Below are 20255 nucleotides of genomic sequence, written 5' to 3'. Positions count from 1 at the left end.
ATTTATTTATTTATTTGTTTGTTTGTTTGTTTATACATGCACTGGGTACAGTCAGAAGCGTGGGAGGGTGAGAGAATTCACCAGAGCCAGAGCAGGGAGCAGAGCAGGCAGAAGGACCGAAGTACACTGCTGAGGGGAGCAGCGGGCGGCAGGAGAGGTCTGCGTGCTATGTGGGACCCTCCTCCGGTGGCCGGGGAGCAGCCGGGAATCGAACCGGCGCGGCAGAGGCCGTGGGCAGCTTCGCAACCCAGCGCTCAACCGCTGCGCCACCAGGGAGGCCCCACAATGGACTATATTGAAGGAATACTTGTATCTTGGTGGTGGGTCTATTGTGGCATTATAGACCTGAAGTTTTGGGATCCTATATTTCTGAATAATATATAGTATTGTATACCAATGTTACCTTAATAAAAATATTTGTAATAAATGAATAATGTTGAAAACCCTGGACAGAGTACTTGACCAACAAAAAAGAAATAAGGCTTATGTATATGGAATGGAAGAAGTAAATTAGTAACTCTTTGTTCATTATAGAGATTGGTCTCTAGTTTTCTTTCTCTGTGTTGTTTTTGTTTAATTTAAGTAGTAACATAAAGTTGACCTCATAAAATGTATTTGGAAGTATTCCTTCTTTCTAAATTTTTTAAAAGGGTTTAAACATGATATAAATTCATTCATCTTTGAATATTTGGTATGGCTCACTTGTGAAGCCATCTGGTCATGGACTTTTTTGGGGGGATAGCTTTGATTTCCCTGCTTGTGATTGGTTTGTTTAGGGTTTCTATTTCTTTCCTATTCAGTTGTGGCTGACTGTATAATTCTAAGATCTGTCCATTTCACCTAGGTTGTTGAATGTGATTGCATGTGAGTGTTTATAGTAATCTCTGGTTATCTTTATGCAGAGTATATAATTTCTCCTCTTTCATTTTTCATCCTATTTATTTTAGTTTTCTCCATCTTTTTCTTAGTTATCTGAGCTAGGGATTTAGCTATTAGTAAACCAAATTCAACAATGCATTAAAAGGATTATACATTATGACCAAGTGGGATTTATACCTAGAGCACAAAAATGGTTCAACATCCAAAAATCAATCAGTATAACTCACCACATCAACAAAAAGGAAAGTAAAACCATGTGATCATATCAAAAGATACTGAGAAAGCATTTTACAAAATTCAGCATTCATGAAGAAAACTCTTGAAAAACTAGGAATAAATGGAACATATTTTAACATAATGAAAGCCATATATGACAAACCCCCTAGCTAGAATCATTCTCAATTATGAAAAAATGAAAGCCTTTCCACTAATATATGGTAGAAGTCAAGGATATATACTCTCACCACTATTATACAACATACTATTAGAAATCCTAGCAAGAGCAATTAGAAAAGAGAAAGCTATAAAAGGAACTCAAGTTGTTAAGAAATAAAGCTGTCATTATTTGCAGATGATAAGATAATATGCATAGGCAACCCCAAAGATTCCATGGAAAAATTACTAAAACCAATAATCTGGTTCAGCAATGTGGCAGGACACAAAATTAACAAAAAAATCAGCTGCCTTTTTATATTCAAACAATGAGCTATAAGATGAAGAAATTAATAAATCCATCACATTTACAATCTCACCAAATATATTTGACACCTATGAATATAATTAACAAAGAAGGTAAAAGACCTCTGTAGGGAAACTTGGTAAAAAAATAGAAGATCTAAAAAGAGCTGATGAGTGCTTGCTTCGGCAGCACATATACTAAAATTGGAATGATACAGAGAAGATTAGCATGGCCCCTGAGCAAGGATGACACGCAAATTCATGAAGTGTTCCATATTTTTTGGCGCTGGAAGGGATCATGCTCAGCGAAATAAGCCAGAAAGAAAAATACCGGATGGTCTCACTCATAGCAGGAATCTAGAAAACTTAAATAAGAGACCAGGAAAAAGAATAACTATAAGAAAGTGAAAATCAAAATCAACAAAAAACTATGAACCAGAGACACTCTATGGGGGGTGTGGGGCGAGTAAAGAAGGGATTGGGGTCAAAATATGGGGGTTAAAATTGTATGGGGAATATAAAAATAAAATTTAAATTAAAAAAAATAAAAATTGCTGATGAGACTCAATGAAAACAAAGTAAACATTCCATCAAAAAATAGGCAGAGGAGCTAAAAGACACTTCTCCAAAGAGGAAATACAAATGGCCAACAGGCTTATGAAAAAATGTTCAACATCTCTTGTATTCAGGGAAATGCAAATAAAAACCACAATGATGTAAGAATTATATAAAATAAAATGTATTAAATTAAAAAAAAAACACAATGAGATACCACCTTACACCAGTGAGAATGACACATGTTAAAAAAACTAGCAACAGCAAATGTTGGCAATGATGTGGAGAAAAAGGAACACTCCTACACTCCTGGTGGGAGTGCAAACTGGTCCAACCACTATGTAAAGCTGTCTGGAGGTTCCTCAGTCTACTAAAAATGGAGCTTCCATACAATCCAGAAATTCCACTCTTAGGAGTCTACGGAAAGGACACAAAAACATTGATTCAAAAGGACACCTGTACACCTATGATTATTGCAGCACTATTTATAATAGGGAAGCTATGGAAATAACCCAAATTCCCAAAAATAGATGACCGGATCAAGAAGCTGTGGTACATATACACAATGGATTATTACTCAGCAATCAAAAAAGATAAACTCATTCCATTCGCAGCAACGTGGATAGAGCTGGAAGGGATTATGCTCAGTGAAATAAGTCAGAAAGAAAAAGAAAAATATCAGACAGTTTCACTTATAGGAGGAATGTAGAGGAAACAAATAAGGGATCAGGGGGAAAAAGTAATTAAAATAAATTAAAAACCAAAATCAACAGGCAACTATAAATCAGAGACATTCTGCAGGGGAGGAGGAGGGAGAAGGATCAAAACAGTGCGGGAAGAACACAAGGGACTATGGTAATGGAACACCACACTGGTGAAATGGTGATGAGAATTTCACAGGGACTACACCTGAGAGGAGAAAGCATACATTGTATATAAATGAAGAATAATAAAAAATATACATAAAATAAAAAAAAGAAAGAAATAGAATACAGCACAAAGAGGTGGAAAGACTTCCTGCTAATGGCTAGGAAGAATCAATATTGTCAAAATGACCATCCTACCCAAAGAAATCTACAGAGTCATGGGCCTCCCCGGTGGCGCAGCGGTTGAGCGCTCGGTTGCGAAGCTGCCCACAGCCTCTGCAGCGCCGGTTCGATCCCCGGCTGTTCCACGGCTGTTCCACGGCCGTTCCCGGCCACCGGAGGAGGGTCCCACGTGGCGCGCAGACCTCTCCTGGTGCCCGCTGTTCCCCTCAGCAGTGTGCTTCGGTCCTTCTGCCTGCTCTGCTCGCGGCTCTGGCTCTGGTGAATTCTCTCACCCTCCCGCACTTCTGACTGTACCCAGTGCTTGTATAAATAAATAAATAAATCTTAAAAAAAAAAAAAGAGAAATCTACAGATTCATTGCAATTGCAAATTAGATCCCAATGGTATTCTTCAAAAAAAAAAATGAATGAATATTACTGATTCATATGGAACCACAAAAGATCCTGAATACAAAAGCTCTCTTTTAAAAAAAAGAGGAATAATTGTGTTATTACACATCCAGACTTCACACTATATTATAAAGTCATAATGATTAAAATAGCTTGGTGCTGGAACAAAAACAGACACACAGACCAATAGCATAGAATTCACAGCCCAGAAATAAAACCACACATTTATGGACAATTAATCTATAATAAAGGAGTGAAGTATATATGCCGGAACAAGGAAAGTCTTTTTTGATAAATGGTTTGGGCAAAACTGGACAATTCGGACAATGAAACTAGAACACTATTTCACACCATACGTGAAAATCAATTCAAAATGGATAAATGTCTTTGACATACGGCCTGAAACCATAAATTATATCGATGCATACTAAGGAAAAGCAATGCATGACATAAACTTTAGAAATATCTTTGAAGACTCATCAAGCAGTAAGGAAAACAAAGGAGAATGTAAACAACTAGGACTACATCAAGCTAAAAAAGCTTCTGTACAGTGAAAGACACAGTAACAAAAATAAAGAGAAACACTACTGAATGGGAGAAAATATATGCACACCACACATCAGACAAGGGACTGATACCAAAGATCTACAAAGAGCATATACAACTCGACAAAAACAAAGCAAACAACTCAATCAAATAATAGGCAGAACAGCTAAATAGGCACTACTCTAAAGAAGATAGGCAGATGGCCAAAATTCATACGAAAAGAATGTTCATCATCACTTATCAGGGAAATGCAGAGCAAATGAGATACCACCTACCTCCTGTGAAAGTGGTTCATGTTTAAAAAAAATACAAACATGGGCCTCCCCTGGTGGCGCAGCGGTTGAGCGCTGTGCTGCGAGGCTGCCCGCAGCCTCTGCAGCGCCGGTTCATTCCCCGGCCGCTGGCGAGGGTCCCACAAAAAACAACACAACAACAACAAAAAACAAACAAACAAACAAACAAACAACACAAACAGCAAGTGCTGGTGAAGGTGTGAAGAAAAAGGAAGCCTATTATTCCGTTGGTGGGAATGTAGACTAGTCCAGCACCTGTAGAAAACTGTGTGGAATTTCTGCAAAACACTAAAAATGGATCTGCCGTAGGACCCAGCAATTATACTCCTAGGTATCTACCCAAAGATCACAAAAATGTCACTTCAAAAGGAAACCTGCACTCCTATGTTCATTATAGCACTAATTACAATAGCGAAGATATAGAAACAACACGAATATCCTAAAACAGGTGAGTGGATCAGTAAGATGTGGTGTATATATACACAATGGGATACTACTTGCAATCAACAAAGATAAACTCATGCCTTTTGTGGCAACATGAAAGAGCTGGAAGGGATTATGCCAAGTGAAATAAGTCAGCAGGGAAAGATAAATGCTAATTGGTTTCATTTATTAATATATGTGGAATGCAGAAAAACCAAAGGTCAAAGACAAACCTTGAAAACTGACCAGAGATCTGAGGCATCCAGGAGGGGGAGAGAGAGGGAAGGGTGAAGAAAGTAAGGGGAAGAGCACATTGAGCTACCAGAGGGAGATGTGTTGGGCTGAGTGCAAAAGGGAGAAGGGGTATAATAGAGGATTATTGGGGCTTTGGTGGTATATTTGGTGAAATAACATTTATTTCTAAAGATGTAAATCTATACCCCAAATACATATACTGTGACGTAAACCAGCATTACCTCAATAAATGAAAATTTTAAAAAGTTGCTCTTGGCACAGAAATATATATTATATGTGTGTGTCTGAATAAAAGATGAAATATCATTTTAACAACGTATGTAGAACTGAAGGTATTATGCTAAGTGAAATAAGTCAGAAGGGGAAAGGCAAAAACCAGATAATTTCATGCATATATCATGGAATATTAAAAAAAGGAACAGACAAAACTCATCCATAACAAACCATCATAATCTGACTTTATACTGAGGCTATAAGAGGTGAAGAGTGAGAGTAGATGGGTGAGCATCCGAATGGACTATAGTGAATGACCTTTGGTCCTTTGGTGGTTGGTGGTTGGTGTGGTATGATAACATTCATTTAATGAGGTATGAACCTCTACCCATAAACTATTTGCAGTGTTGTACAGCAATGTTACTTCAATAAAATATAATTTAATAGAATAGAAAATCTAAAAAAAGTTCTCTAGTAATACTTTAAGGCCATGAATTTTAGTATCTTTTGCTGGAGATTAAATAAGTGTTGACAATCATATTTCATCCAGTGATGATGGTTTTTCTACTTCAATTGTTTTTTTTTTAATTGTTGTATTAGGCCTTATTTGTCCTGTCCTCATTTTATTTGTTCACTTCTAGGAGATGCCATTAGTTTTCTACTGTCTGTCTCTTCTGGCATTAACTTGGCCTTTTCCTCATGCTTTGTATTCTTACCTTTATTTTCAAAAGTAAGATAAAACATTACCAATAGTTGGTCTATAAAATATATGTATTTTAAAGACTTTCTTTTGAAAGAGTGACCTGAATATGCAATTTTGAGGTTTTCTTTGAAGGCCTTCCCACTTTATGATTCACTGGCCTGTTCGCTACAAATCTCAGCCTAGTCCATTGAGGCTGCTTGAGCCAACCATTTCTCTATTCTCTTCATGAAATGCCTCATTTTGTTCCTTAGAGTTGAACCAGTGTGCACATTCACAATCAAAGCCTGAGTTAAAAATACTTATATCCCTGTGTAAGGAACATTTGAGGACTATGGGTTTTTGTGTGAGTTCTGTTTTTAACATACATTTACTCAGATGTAGGGTGACGATTAGATGAATAGTTTCCGGCACATATTAAGTGATCAAGTGCTTAGAACATTTTTCTGGCATATTCTAAGTGTTCAATAAATGTGATTCCCACAGATATTAGACTTACATATTTTCAATTTTTCAAAGAAGTAACCTAAAACTGTTAATTTTACTTTTAATTACTCAACATAGCAATAATGCACATTGGTGAATGTTTCACACCATTTACAGTAACTGACATGCCCCAGAATAATAGAAGTCAAAGATACATTTCATATATCCATAAACACTAAGAACCCAGATGGAGTAAATGTTTCTTATCAAATCTATAATTGTTATGTATTGTTAACTTTGATTTGTAATTACTCATTTCGTGTCTCCTACTCCATAGCCATCTTTCTTTTCCTTTTTACTTTTTCACAAGTTGTATTTATTACACATAGAATAAATTTTGGTGTACTTACTCTCATGCCAAAGCTTTACAAAACTAAGGTTTCTTTGTATTGTTACCCGAAGCTCTGCCTTGTATTTCAATGTATTTTATTTTGCCCAGTTTTATAGTTTTCTTTGAACTATAATACCACTTAATATGTCGGTTCTTTAGCTACAAGTCTTAAAATTGTGATCTTGTTTCTCTAGTATAGATTTTGCCTTTGAGTAAAATGATTTTTTTCCTGATGAAATTCTTTTCTCTGCATCTTGCATTTTTATATTTTCTGACTGCCTTTTTCCTCACCTGTATTTTATTGTATTTTGCATTCATTTTAAAGAAACCTGAAAACTTTTTTGTGAAAATTATAATTCATTCTTTCTAACAACATTCTTGCCAATGCAGAGCTTATTCCATCTTATTAAATATGTTGCTCTTCCTTATGGCTCCTCTTTTAAGAAATCATAGGGTTAATACCACTACCTGCAAATCAAACACAATCTTCTCTGTATAGAGAGAAAAAAAATCATCTGCATTTCTTTCCTAAGTAGAGACAAGGCTATACTCATTACACATAGTTGTTTCATTCTTACCCACGTGAATATACACATTTTTTGTAAATACAAATATACATATTAACTATAATATATATAGACATATATATATATATATAAGGTTTTTGTAATACCCCCTATTTTCAATACTTTCTTCTTGTATCTGCTTTTGAGACAAAGTGGATTTACCTAATATATGTGTTTTACAAAAAATACTTCACATTTAAATATTTAAAAGGTTTTTATTATATAATCATCAATAGATTCTTTCACCTAAATTGTGACAGGCATAATTTTTATGTATGACTGAATGATGGACAGCTTGGAAATTGCTGAATTGATGGGCACATTTCAAATCCTTGGCACGGTTTGGCAGTAATTACATCTGCTGAACCACTTAATATGTTGTTGAAAGTGGCCCAATAAAGTCATATCTGGAGCTGTTGATTTTCAGTGCTTTGGCATACTGATTATAAAATACTTTTTGAGGACAATATATGCTAAAATGTATATATGGTCATGCAAATAAATATGCTACCTGCAAAAATATACTTTTCTACCTGGAAAATAATTTCACAAAGGAATTTTACCTTTGATGAATTATTTATTTAATTCTAAGAGTCACTGATGATCTTCATTGCGTTGGCAGTTTCATTAAAAACATATTTAACATCCAACCAATTTAGTAAATAAAAGCATTTTCATTTGTCTATTACATTGTGAAATCGCTTAAATAATAATAACAATATACACTTATTTTGTGCTTAATTTCTTCAAATATTGTGCTAAGTGTTTTAAATATCCTACCCCATTTAATCCTTACAACAACCATACAATGCGTAGATACTATTATCTCCATGTTAGGTATCAGGAAACTGACACACAAAGAGCTTTAATATCCTTTCCAAAACTCATAGCTGATAATTTGAGGAACCAACATTCAACTCCATCTCTATCTGATGTTCTTTCCACGACACTGTTCTAATTTGGGTGGGATACCATCCTTCCTTCTCTATTCTACCTCTGACCCTATTTGCTACCTTTTTACATAAACCTTTTCCAGTTGACAACTGCCAATCAAGTGGGATCACTCTAACCTCACCACTTGTAGTTATACAAGGGATAGGATGAAATACCAAATTTATATTTCCTGGGCAAAGTTAGTTCTAGCAACCAGAGAACATGTTATGTATCCCCCACATCATTGTTTGATGTTTGTCAAGATTACAGACAGGAAAATATTAATAATGTTATTGATATGTGTGTATTTATACATATTAATCATATGGAGCTATAAATAATACTTATGTATATGACAAATGAGTGGTTGCTGAAAAGTAGAAAAGATGACTTAGTCTGCTTTACCCCGTGTGCCCAGTCTTGTCCTTTGCTTTCAGGTCTAATCAATTAGCTTCAAAAGTATGACTTATTTGGTTGAAATAAAAATTAAAACAGTAATTAAATTATATAAATGGAAGGTTTATAGGATTTAGTGTGTAAGAAAATAAAAAATGAGAGTTGCAAAAATGTAACATGATTGTGTATTTCAAGATGATTTATGATTAATTATGAAAAGAAACAAGTTTATGCCCCCTTTTAATTTTAATTTATTAAGAAGTTGTCTGAAATCTTTTGTTTATGCAGCTCAGGTAAATAATGAAGATGATCCCTTACTATGCATAAATTGAATTTGAACAGTGTAATTGTAATAGTGTATGCACACAAGATAGAAATTAAATGGTGAGACCAAGATTCAAAACAATGTTTTAGCTAAAGCATTATATCATTATATATTAATGATACAAAAACTTTTAAATATTGTTTTAATATCAGTGAGGGCAATACAAGTACTATGATAACACTGACAATAATTTTTACTTTTTAATGACCTTGTAGGAATTCTTTGTCACAATCATTAAGAGGTAAAAATATTGTCAAAATATTGGAAATAGTAGTCACATTGCTCTCACTGATATTAAAAATATATGTTTTAAAATTTTTATCTTATTTATATATACAATAGTCAAAAGTTTTAATCTTGATCTCACCATTTAATTTCTATTTTGAATACATGTACTATTATGTATGTGGAGATTTTATATATTTATATATGTGAAATATGTTTATATATATATATATCTCCCCCATAATAAAATATATGCATAAAAAGAGAGAATGCTCATTATTTACCTGAGCATGCTCATTATTTTCTTGATAAAGTGAATCAACAAAGCATTTCAGACAATTGATGCAGGCTTCACAGAAAACAGTATATAGACTTCTCAAAATATTAAAAATATAGCTGCCATGTGAGCCAACAATTCCACACCTACATAGCTACCCAAAAAATGCAAAAATTCTTATTCAAAGGGATATATGCATGCCTGTGTTCATTGCAGCACTATTTTAATTACCAAGTTTTGGAAGCATCCTAAGTGCCCAAGGACAAATGAGAGGATTAAAAAGATGCAGTATATATACACAATGGAATGCTATGCAGCTATAAAAAGATGACATCAGTGTTGAGCCATATGTTAATATTAATTATTAGCAAAACATGTTGCATTTACAATTTAGTTCAAACCAAAAATAAAAATTGAAACATTAATATCTTACTCTATCTGCAAAAAGATCGTCCTTTGTATTTTCTGGTATATGCATGCCTCATTTTAAAGACTGACTGTTTAAGGTGTATTTTATGTCACAGCTTATGAATTCTAGGACATTTATCTTAAAATAAATCTTTATTTTTTTTTCTCAGCAGATGTTCATTATTTCAGAAATATGACAAAAATAAAGAAATGGTAAATGTTGGTATCATATGATTTTTTTATTATAAAGTGACTTGCTAATATGATTGTCATTTAGACAGATTGCATATTAGAAAGGGTGACAGAAGTAACTCCGATAAAGATAACAAAATACTGTCAATAGCTTTAAACTTGTATTATTTTATGAGGATCTTTCAACCTGCACTCTTTATACTAGCAAAAGGTGAATCAAAGCTTCAAAACACTGTCTTGTCACATTAAAAAAAAAAATGTTGCACTAGCCATAGCATACATCTGTATATGACATGGAATATTTTTATATGACACCAGGAAACATAATTATACCATAGTAAATACATGGACTCTTTAAATATCTGTGGCATTCACGGAAACATAATTAAGATTAGTTTATCATTTGAACTTGCAAAATAAAAGCAGACAAAACCCCTTTCTCTTCCTAGGTCTAGAAAAAATATTCCATTTAACCCAATTCTTTTTCAAACAATGCAGAGTTATCCAAATGCTGTCATCACACTCAGCAGTCGTATAGGAGAGCAGAGTGACTTCATTACATATGATTTAATTTCCTATGTATCTGAATGAATCTTTGAAACTTAGTAATACAATGTTCAGGTTTTAGTAACTGTACTTTAAAGTGGCACACAGGGAGTAAGTACATCTTGCAGCATTTTAATTTAGAAACAAATGTACTGGGATATTGAGTTTTACATTTACTTAGGGAAACATGTCACTCTAATTCTTAGAATGATGTATTAGTCAAGCGCAATTTGTTTAGGTAAGCCTGTGGTGAATACTAAATTATTACTCATTAAGCATCTCTAGTTTTCCATTAAATACAGAAACACCTTATTCTGATACTAATTTTGAATGTTTTGGGCTTGACTCCATATCTGTTAGGATGATATAATTATGGTGATGATGATGAAAATAAAAGCATAGAACTGTTTTTATATTGTTTTATTTTTTTCTTTTCCTGTGATACTGATACATTTATAAAACATTGTAGAACATACTGGACTATGCACAAATACTCAAGAGTGTCAGGACAACTCTTGGAACCCCCTACTACTGTTTACTGGATGCAAACATTTGGTCATGCAACCAAGGTATTTTTCTCTGATTGGACAGTGCTCTGCTCAGCTTTCTTCCTTACTATTCCAATTGTCATTTATCATACTCCTTTTTTTAAGATTTATTTATTTATGCATAAAAGAACTGGCATGCAGGCCAGAGGTATGGAGTGGTGAAAGGATTCACCAGAGACAGAGTAGGGATCAGAACAGGCAGACTGATTGAAATTCACTGCTGAAGAGAGCAGCGGGCGAGACAGGAGAGGTCTGCTGCACCATGTGGTTTAGCTCCCTGGCTGGGGATTGAACTCCTGCTCTAGCAGTTTCGGATAGCTTCATAGCGCTGAGATGTCAGCGCTTTGTGTCAACCCCTTGTGCCACCAGAGAGGCTCCTGTTTTTGTTTTTGATAGCTGTTTTGATAGCCATGGTTAGGATCACTTTTATAAGAACAGTTTATAGGTAGGAAAGTCAGTTACAAAGTTTTGAATAAGTGAACAAGTGACATGGGCCTAAACAAAGATAGTGGCAGTAGAAATGAGTGGAAACCAATGGAAAGTCAGTTATAGATAAATGGTGTTTGGAAAACTGGACAGATGCATGCAAAAGAATGAAACCAAATCACTATCTCCTGCCATACACAAAAATCAAGTCAAAATGGATAAAAGACTTGGATGTAAGAACTGAAACCAAGGATTGCATAAAAGAAACATTAGACAAAACACTTTCATGACATGAGCTTCAGTTACGTCTTTAGGGATTCATCCACAACAGCAAGGAAAAAAATACAAACAAAAAAGTAAACAATTAGGACTATCAAAGTAGAAAATTTCTATATAGTGAAAGAAACCATAACTAAAATAAAAGGTAACCCTATTGAATGGGAGAAAATATTTGCACACCACACATCTGACAAAGGGTTGATACCAAAAATCTACAAAGAACTCCTATAACTCAACAAAAAAGAACACAAACAACCCAATCAGTTATGCTCAAAGAACTAAAAAGACATTTCTCCAAAGAGGACATGCACATAGCCAATAAACATATGGACAAATTTTATCATCACTTATCATCAGGAAAATGTAAATCAAGACCAAAATGCAATGCCACTTCACCCCTGTGAGAATGGATGACATCAAAAAGACCAGAAACACTTGTGCTGGCAAAGATGTAGAGAAAATGGAAGTTTCCTGTACTTCTTTTGGAATAGAAGGCTGGTCTAGCCCTTATGGAAAGCAGTATGGAGGTGTCTCAAAAGACTAAGAATGGATCTCCTAGAGAACCCAATAACTCCACTTCTAGGCATCTTCTCAAAAACTGAAAAAAAAAAATACTATTCCAGAAGAAACTTGCACTCCCATGATTATTGAAGTACTATTTAAAATAGCCAAATTGGGCCTCCCTGGTGGCGCAAAGGGTTAAGCACCGGACTATGGAGCAATCCACAGCCTCTGCAATACAAGTTTGATCCCTGTCCAGCCAGTGAGCAACCCACATGGTGCAGCAGACCTCTCCTGTCTCACCTGATGCTCCCCTCAGCAGTGTATTTCAGTCAGGCTGCCTGTTCTGTTCCCCACTCTGTCTCTGGTGAGTCCTTTCACCCCCTGCATCTCTGGCCTGTACCCCAGCTCTTGTATGCATAAATAAATAAATCTTAAAAAAATAAAAAGTAAAAATGAAATAGCCAAATTATGCAAACAAACTAAATGCCCCAAAACAGATGAATGGATCAAGAAGATGTGGTATATCTGCACAATGGAATATTTCTCAGTAATTAAAAAGACAAATTCATGCCATTTGCAGCAACATGGATGGAGCTGAAAGGAATAATGCTAAGTGAAATAGATAAAGATAAATACCAGATGGTGTCACTAATATATGGAATATAAACAAACCAAATAAGAATCAGAGAAATAGAAGCTTAAAAACTGACCCTTGACAGCTGACTATAGAACTGAAGCATCCAGGGAGCAGGTAGGTAAGAAAGTTGGGGAGTAGGTGGGGAAGGCTGTGGGAAAGGATGAGAGACACAAGAATATGGTGGTGGACTATGGATGATTTGGTGGTTGGTGGTTGGTGCACCATGGCAATGATACCGTATGGGGGGGATTCAAATGTTACATAAATTAAAAAAAATATTTTTTTTAAAAAAGTCAAACAGACTTGGCCACTTCAGCAAGAAGTGAATGAAGAGGTCAAAAATGGCAATGCTATTTATTAAATCAAGAGAACTTGGAAGGCGAGGATTGTATATTACCTCTGTATCTTCAGTCCCTGGTAATAGCACCTAACGCATATTAGGAATTCAAAATTTTCCAGTTAAAACTATTGAATCATGCAACTCCCTCTTAGAATAAAGGAGCAAGACTCCTTTCATTCTTAATTTAAAATTGGACATGTTGAACTGAAGACACTATAGATAACCCTGTGCACTAAACTATTTTAAACAATGGCTACTTATATTCTAGAATGGAACTGTCTAATAATACAGCTTTCTATAATGAAGGAAATGATCAATATCTACATATCCCAATCTGGTAACCACTTACTTCATGTGGCTTTTGAGCACTTAAAATGTGAATAGTATAAATGAGGGAGCAGACTTTTTCATTTTATTCTCTTCTAGTTTATTAACTTTAAATTTAGTTAGTATTATGTGAAAAAATATAATGGAGAATAAAGTCCTGTATCACTGAGAAAATTCAAAACTCCTAGCCCATAGACCTAGGATATGGCAGTTCCTAGGTAATATTTAAAAACAAAGGAAAGACAAATTGGTGAATAGAACATTCCATGTTTTATTATATTTTTATTTATTATAATTTTTATTCATATAACTGGTTTACAACAGTGTATATAATTCTAAGGTATAGTTTAACAATCTTCAAATTTGTGTTACCACATCACACCTAACACTAAGTCATCATTGTCCTCCACCATAGTACAAGAGGGCCCCTCCCCAATTTGCTCTCCAGAATCCCCCTCTCCTTCTGGAAGCCTCAATTTGTCTTTCTCATTCTGACTTATTTTACTTAACATAATCAACTACAGTTCCTTTCAAGTTACTGAAAATGGCGAGAATTAAATCCCTTTCTTATAGTTGAGCAGTATTTGTTGTATATCAATACCACATCTTAATTCACTCATCTGCCATTGCCCACTCAGGTTGTTTCTTTAACTTGGCTATTGCAAATATGCTGCAATGAGCATAGGAAAGCATTGATCACTTTGAATAATAGCTATTGCATTTTTTTCCCAAGAGATGTATGTAGGAATGGGATTGCTGGATCATATGGTAGATATATTTTTAATATCATGAGGAAAATACATACAGTTTTCCATAGTTGTGAGACAAATCTACATTCTTATCAACAGTGTATGAGGGTTCCTTTTCTCCAGTCCTTGCCAACACTTGTTGTTTCTGAAAGTAAGGATAATATTTCATTAACATATATATTTTTTATATTGGAGTCCTTGCTTTTGGACTGGATAACTAACAGATATTCTCATAAAAGTAATTTTTATATAATTGTTTTCCAATTCATAATTATAACTCCTATTACCATTTGATATTAAATATTGACTGAAAGATTTTCAAATTATAAAATATTGACATAGTCTCAGATCCAGTTTTCCCATTTCTACTATGATAGTACAATACCATGTTAATATCAATGGTATAATATAGTGTCTTCAATGGGTATCTTTGTTTTTAAAAAATTATTTGTTTTTGCATAGAAGAACTGGAATGTAGGTCAGCAGTGGGGGAGGTGAGAGGATTCACCAGAGACAGAGTGGGGGTAGAATAGGCAGATCTACTGAAATACACTGCTGAGGGGAGCAGCAGGCAAGAGAGGAGAGATCTGCTGTGCCATATGTGGAGCAGCTCCCTGGCCGGGGATCCAAATCAGACTGTAGAGGTGATAGCCCTGAGACTTAATTCCTAGGCCACCCAGGAGGCCTTCAATCTGTATCTTTATCAATGTTTTGTTCATCATTTTACAAAATACAGTTTTGTTATGGTGAGGTAATTCCTGTCTTGGACAGAGTGCTAAAATGAAGTGGTTCTGTTGTTGCTTTGCAATTGACACATCATTTTTTTTTTTTTTAATTTTCTGGTATTAATTAAGTTTATTGCCCCTATGTTACTATAATTAATTTTCCATATCATAATGGGATTGTATTCATCATTCATTAAGATACTCCCCTTTCTCCTCTACCATCTTTGTTCATTAAGGCATAACAATGTCCTATTGATTTGAATTGGAATCAAATTTTTGAATGCTAAATTTTGTCAATGCAGCAACCATACAATTACCTCCCTGCTCTTAGGAAGTGCTATACAACAAGTATCTGGATGAAATGAAAGATCAATAGATGTGATCATAGGAGTATTGCATGTTTTCAATGAACACACCATACCTCAACATGATCAAGGGAGTTGCTTCTGGTTCATTAAGCCATTCTATCAAATTAACGAAATTCCGTACCTTCTAGCTTTCATGCTTGTTAACTGAATAGCTTATAACAAGAGCAGAACAATTAGCTATATATTTCTTCCCTGTTTGACTGGAAAAACTGTCCATATTAGGCAGAGCTAAGGGCCCCTCAAACTTACATATGCTGCTAAAGAATCTGGTGTTTCCTTGTCTGGAACTCATCAAGTTGGATACTGGTCAAAACCCCCACCTTTGTGTTAGAGATTAATTTTGGCCACAAAGTAAAAATCAAAATCAACAAGCAACTATAAACCAGAGACATACTACAGGGTCGGGGGGGAGAGGAAGGATTAGGGTCAAAATAAGGGGGAGTGCAATTGTATGGGGAATATAACCAAAATGAAAATGCATATATAGAGCAAAAGTGAAAAATGATGTATAGAATTATATAAAATAAAATATTAAAAAAAAATTTTGGCCACAAGGATTTTTGAAAGTGGAGGTAGATTTTTAGAGGTTGGGTAAAAGTAGTTGAATTGGGTACAGCTGTTTAAAAAAATGCCTCTCACATATTCTAGCAGAGATTTTGCTTAAGAAAATTCTAAATCTTCATGGGAAGTACCAGTTGGTCTCAAAAAAAATTTTCCTGAAAGTTTGCAATTCCAAGAATTTTTTTTTTTTTCAAATGTGGCACTTTAGAGTAAAAGTATAGCGATATTTAGCTCTTTAACTCTGAAATCCTAACCCAGGAGGTCCATTTAATGATTCTAAGGAAACATTACTGTATAATTTATAATAGTATCAAATTTGAAACAAACTCAAAGTCTAATGTTTAATAAATTATAGTACATTAACATGGTATAACAATATATAGCAATATACTTAGTAAATATGCTATGAAGAAACATGGCAGTGTTTACAATTTAAAATTTGGATCCATTCGAGCAAAACCTGGGAGAAAAGTCAGAGAGAACAATTACAGTATATTTTTAAGAAGTTTATTTTTAATTTTTTTAGATTTATTTATTTATGCATACAAGAACTGGGGTGTAAGCCAGAAGTGAGGGTGGTGAGAGGATTAACTAGAGAGAGTGGGGAGCAGAACAGGCAGATGTACTGAAATACACTGCTGAGGGGAGCAGTGGGCAAGGCAGGAGAGGTCTGCTGTGCCATGTGGGTTGCACCCTGGCCAGCCGGGGATCAAACTCATGCTGCAGTGACTGGTGATCCCTTGATAGCATTGTCTTTAACCCCTGATCCACCAGAGAGGCCCAACAATAACAATATTAAATATTAAGAATATGAGCATGTTGATTTCTATCTTTTAAAAAAAAGCAAATGCACATGTTTTACAGAGTGCCCAAGATTCCCAACCATTCCCTGCCCCCAAATAGTGGCAATGTTTTTGGTAGCAGATGGGACAGGGTCAGACAGGTGAGGTGACGATACTAATATCAAAATACCAGAAAATGTATAGGAGCAGAACCACTGTCCCTTGAATGAATGAATCACATCAAGCAAATGAATGGGGCTGCCCATGCAACCATTTCAAGTTTTCTAAAGCTACATTCCTGCTGCAGTGATTGGAATTTACTCCCTTACCCCTCTGCTTAAAGTTTTCACCTTAAAAGCATGCCCTGGAAATCATTCTTTGGTTATTTTCCTATATGGTGTTAAACAATGTTTCTATTCCTATAGTATACTAAGTGACAGATGAAATAGCTGTGCCATTGTAGAAAATTATGATAATATAGTAACCTTTACTTATGCACACTTTACTTCACAATCTAGCATGTATGCTCAAATTAAAGTACAATTTCAAATTAAAGCCATGGTTTTATGTTTTATCCAGCTTATTTTGTACAAAAGCCTGCTGTGTATAAAGAGATTAGCTTTTTGTGTGCTGGAACTGAGAATCAAATAACTGACTAGTTTTTTTCTTACCACATATTTTGCATGTTTTTGTGATCTTATAGATGAATGTGTTTTCTTTGAACAACTATGCTTCATTAAAATATAACGCATGTGTGTTAGAGAGTTGGAATGGAAGGTAGTGGTGCTCAATTAATGACTTTCAACTACAAAATTCTTTCAAAAGTTATTCATTATACTTCCAGATTTGGTTAGACTATTTGTAAGTCAAGAGAACCTATGTTATTAATATTACTTAGACTTCCCACAGGCAAGTTAAATTCAAGGCTATTAAAATTTTAGAAGTTCTGTTGAAAATGAATTATCTATATTTAATAATAATTTTCTAAGAATTAATATTAATAATGAGAATTAATATTGATTAATAATAAGAAGACTAAAAGGGAGATTTAAAAGAAACTTATACAAGTTGTCAGATTATAATCATTATAATCTGTTCGTATGCATGTTTTTCAGGTGGAAGTGAATCCTCCTGGGATAAGGATAAGATGCAGTCTCCTCCAGCTCCTGTACCCCAACATGGAATTGTTCATGCAGCCCTGGCTAGCCAGCCAGGCCTTGGGAGTGCCTCTACCCTCAATCCATTGCAGCAGAACCACCTACTCACCAATAGTATGTATACTGTCCTACCAAAATTGGGTGTATTGAGAAAAATACCATGCAAGATCCACTGAACAACTTGGGCTAGCAAGGATAGTCCATTTGTCTTCAATAAGGTTTAAGAAGAAAAAATCAGAAGGGTATTTAAAAATGGATTCATTTGAAAAGGTGGGTTTTATAGAGAAGAGATAGACTGAAAAATGATGTAACAGAGTAGTGGTATATGGGAGGCCATGTAACAAACTAATGAAAAATATTGACTGTAGTCACAAAAATTTGGGTTTGGTTTCTCCATCTTTTCAATTCCATATCACCATGTGATTTTGGAGAAGTCACCTATGTTTTCCAAGTCTTTGTTTCCTCATCTACAAGGTGGTAATAAAAATATATGCACTTGTTAAGGTTATTATGAAAACTAAATTTAATAAAGGAAAAGTTGTTAGCAGTGAGTTGCATATAATAAGTGATATATAATTTATCATTATTACAATTACTCAGTAATCAATCTATAGTGAATGGAATCAAATTCTGTTTTATATGATGTTATTAGGAGCTTCAAAGACTCAGAAACTTCTATAGGAAAACAGACTTTATATACATTACTTGGCTAAACTTCTATTTTCTTATAAACAGGAAATGCGGTAGAAGAGTTCCATTGTTCCATTATGTGAAACTTTCATCCTCCCAATAAATCCTAGCACTAAGAAAATAGAATTCTGAGACATTTTGCAGTGATGTTCTAAAACTGAAAATCTCAAAGGTGAAATGTTTCAAAAGTATTGGAAAGTTAAGAAAAGGCAAATAAAATGAATGTCATATTTTATGAGAAGTAAAAAAAAGATCTGATTAAATCAGATATATGCAATAAGAGATGGGAAGTTAGAGGACTTCTTATTTATGGTCTGATATGTAAAGGGCTTAAAAGTTGTCATTCTTGTCATTACAATAAGCAAAAATAAGAATTATTTGAAAACAACTGATTTATTTTGTTATATTTTATTGAGGTAATGTTGGTTTAAAATACTGTATATGATTTAAAGTTATGGGTTCATACCTCTTCAGATGTATGTCCCCCCATATACCAACAAAGAGGCTGTAATCCTCCAACACGACCAATTGTTTCCCCTCCACCGTTTGCTTTCATTACCCCCCCCCCGTAAACAAATTCTACAGTCAGATTTCTAGGTTTTGTTTGATTAATTTACCAGTTCCTTTGTTTTGTGGGAAATCATCTGGGCCTCCCCTGGTGGTGCAGCAGTTGAGCGCTGGGCTTTGAAGATGCCCACAGTCTCTGCAGTGCCAGTTCTATCCCTGGCCGCCGGCGAGGGTCCCATATGGCATGCAGACCTCTTCTGCCATGCCCGCTGCTCCCCTCAGCAGTGTATTTCGTCAGTCTGCCTGTTCTGCTCCCCGCTCTGGCTCTGGTGAATTCTCTCACCCTCCCGCACTTCTGACTGTACCCAGTGCTTGTATGCATAAATAAATTAATCTTTAAAAAAAGAGAGAGAGAGAGAGAGATACAATCCCTGGGAACTTATTCTTGGGGTCCCTTACATTTTGATCAGTTTTTTTTCTTTTTCTTTTATTTTATATATTTTTTACACCATTCTTCATTTATATACAATGTATGCTTTATCATCTCACGTATAGTCCCCTTGGAATTCCCACCACCAATTCACCCATGTACCATCACCATACATGGTGATGTATGCTCTTCCCAACCCTGTTTTGATACAACTTCCCCCTCCCTCCCTGCAGAATGTCTCTGGGTCACAGTTACCTCATGATTTTGATTTTTAGTTCATTGTAGTTACTTTTTTTCCTGATCCCTTATTTGTTTCCTCTATATTCCTCCTATAAGTGAACCCATCCAGTATTTTTCTTTTTCTTTCTGCCTTATTTCACTGAGCATGATTGCTTCCAGATCCATCCATGTTGCTGTGAATGGCATGAGTTTATCTTTTTTAATTATGGAGTAATATTCCATTGTGTATATATATATCACATCTTATTGATCTATTCATATATTTTTAGGCATTTTTTTCTGTAGCTTACTTATTGTAAATAGTGCTGCAATAAACATAG

General features: G+C 34.8%; 1 protein-coding gene and 1 non-coding gene across 2 annotated transcripts in view; both read left to right on the top strand.

Moving 5' to 3' along the window:
- The window catches only part of DACH2 (dachshund family transcription factor 2), a 128110-nt gene that overhangs the window by 34205 nt on the left and 73650 nt on the right, over positions 1-20255 (top strand). Inside the window, exon 2 of the mRNA XM_054695656.1 lies at positions 18027-18182. Coding sequence (XP_054551631.1) covers positions 18027-18182 — 156 coding nt within the window. The remainder of the gene's footprint in view (positions 1-18026; positions 18183-20255) is intronic.
- LOC119246881 (U6 spliceosomal RNA) lies at positions 1732-1838 on the top strand. The gene has a single exon (XR_005125619.1). It is a non-coding gene; the product is annotated as a U6 spliceosomal RNA (small nuclear RNA).

This window comes from Talpa occidentalis, unplaced genomic scaffold (assembly GCF_014898055.3).
Source record: "Talpa occidentalis isolate TD23 unplaced genomic scaffold, MPIMG_talOcc4v2.1 talOcc4.15, whole genome shotgun sequence".
NCBI lineage: Eukaryota > Metazoa > Chordata > Mammalia > Eulipotyphla > Talpidae > Talpa > Talpa occidentalis.
The sequence above is the reverse complement of the archived record's forward strand: the minus strand, read 5'-3'. Positions and strand labels throughout refer to the sequence as shown.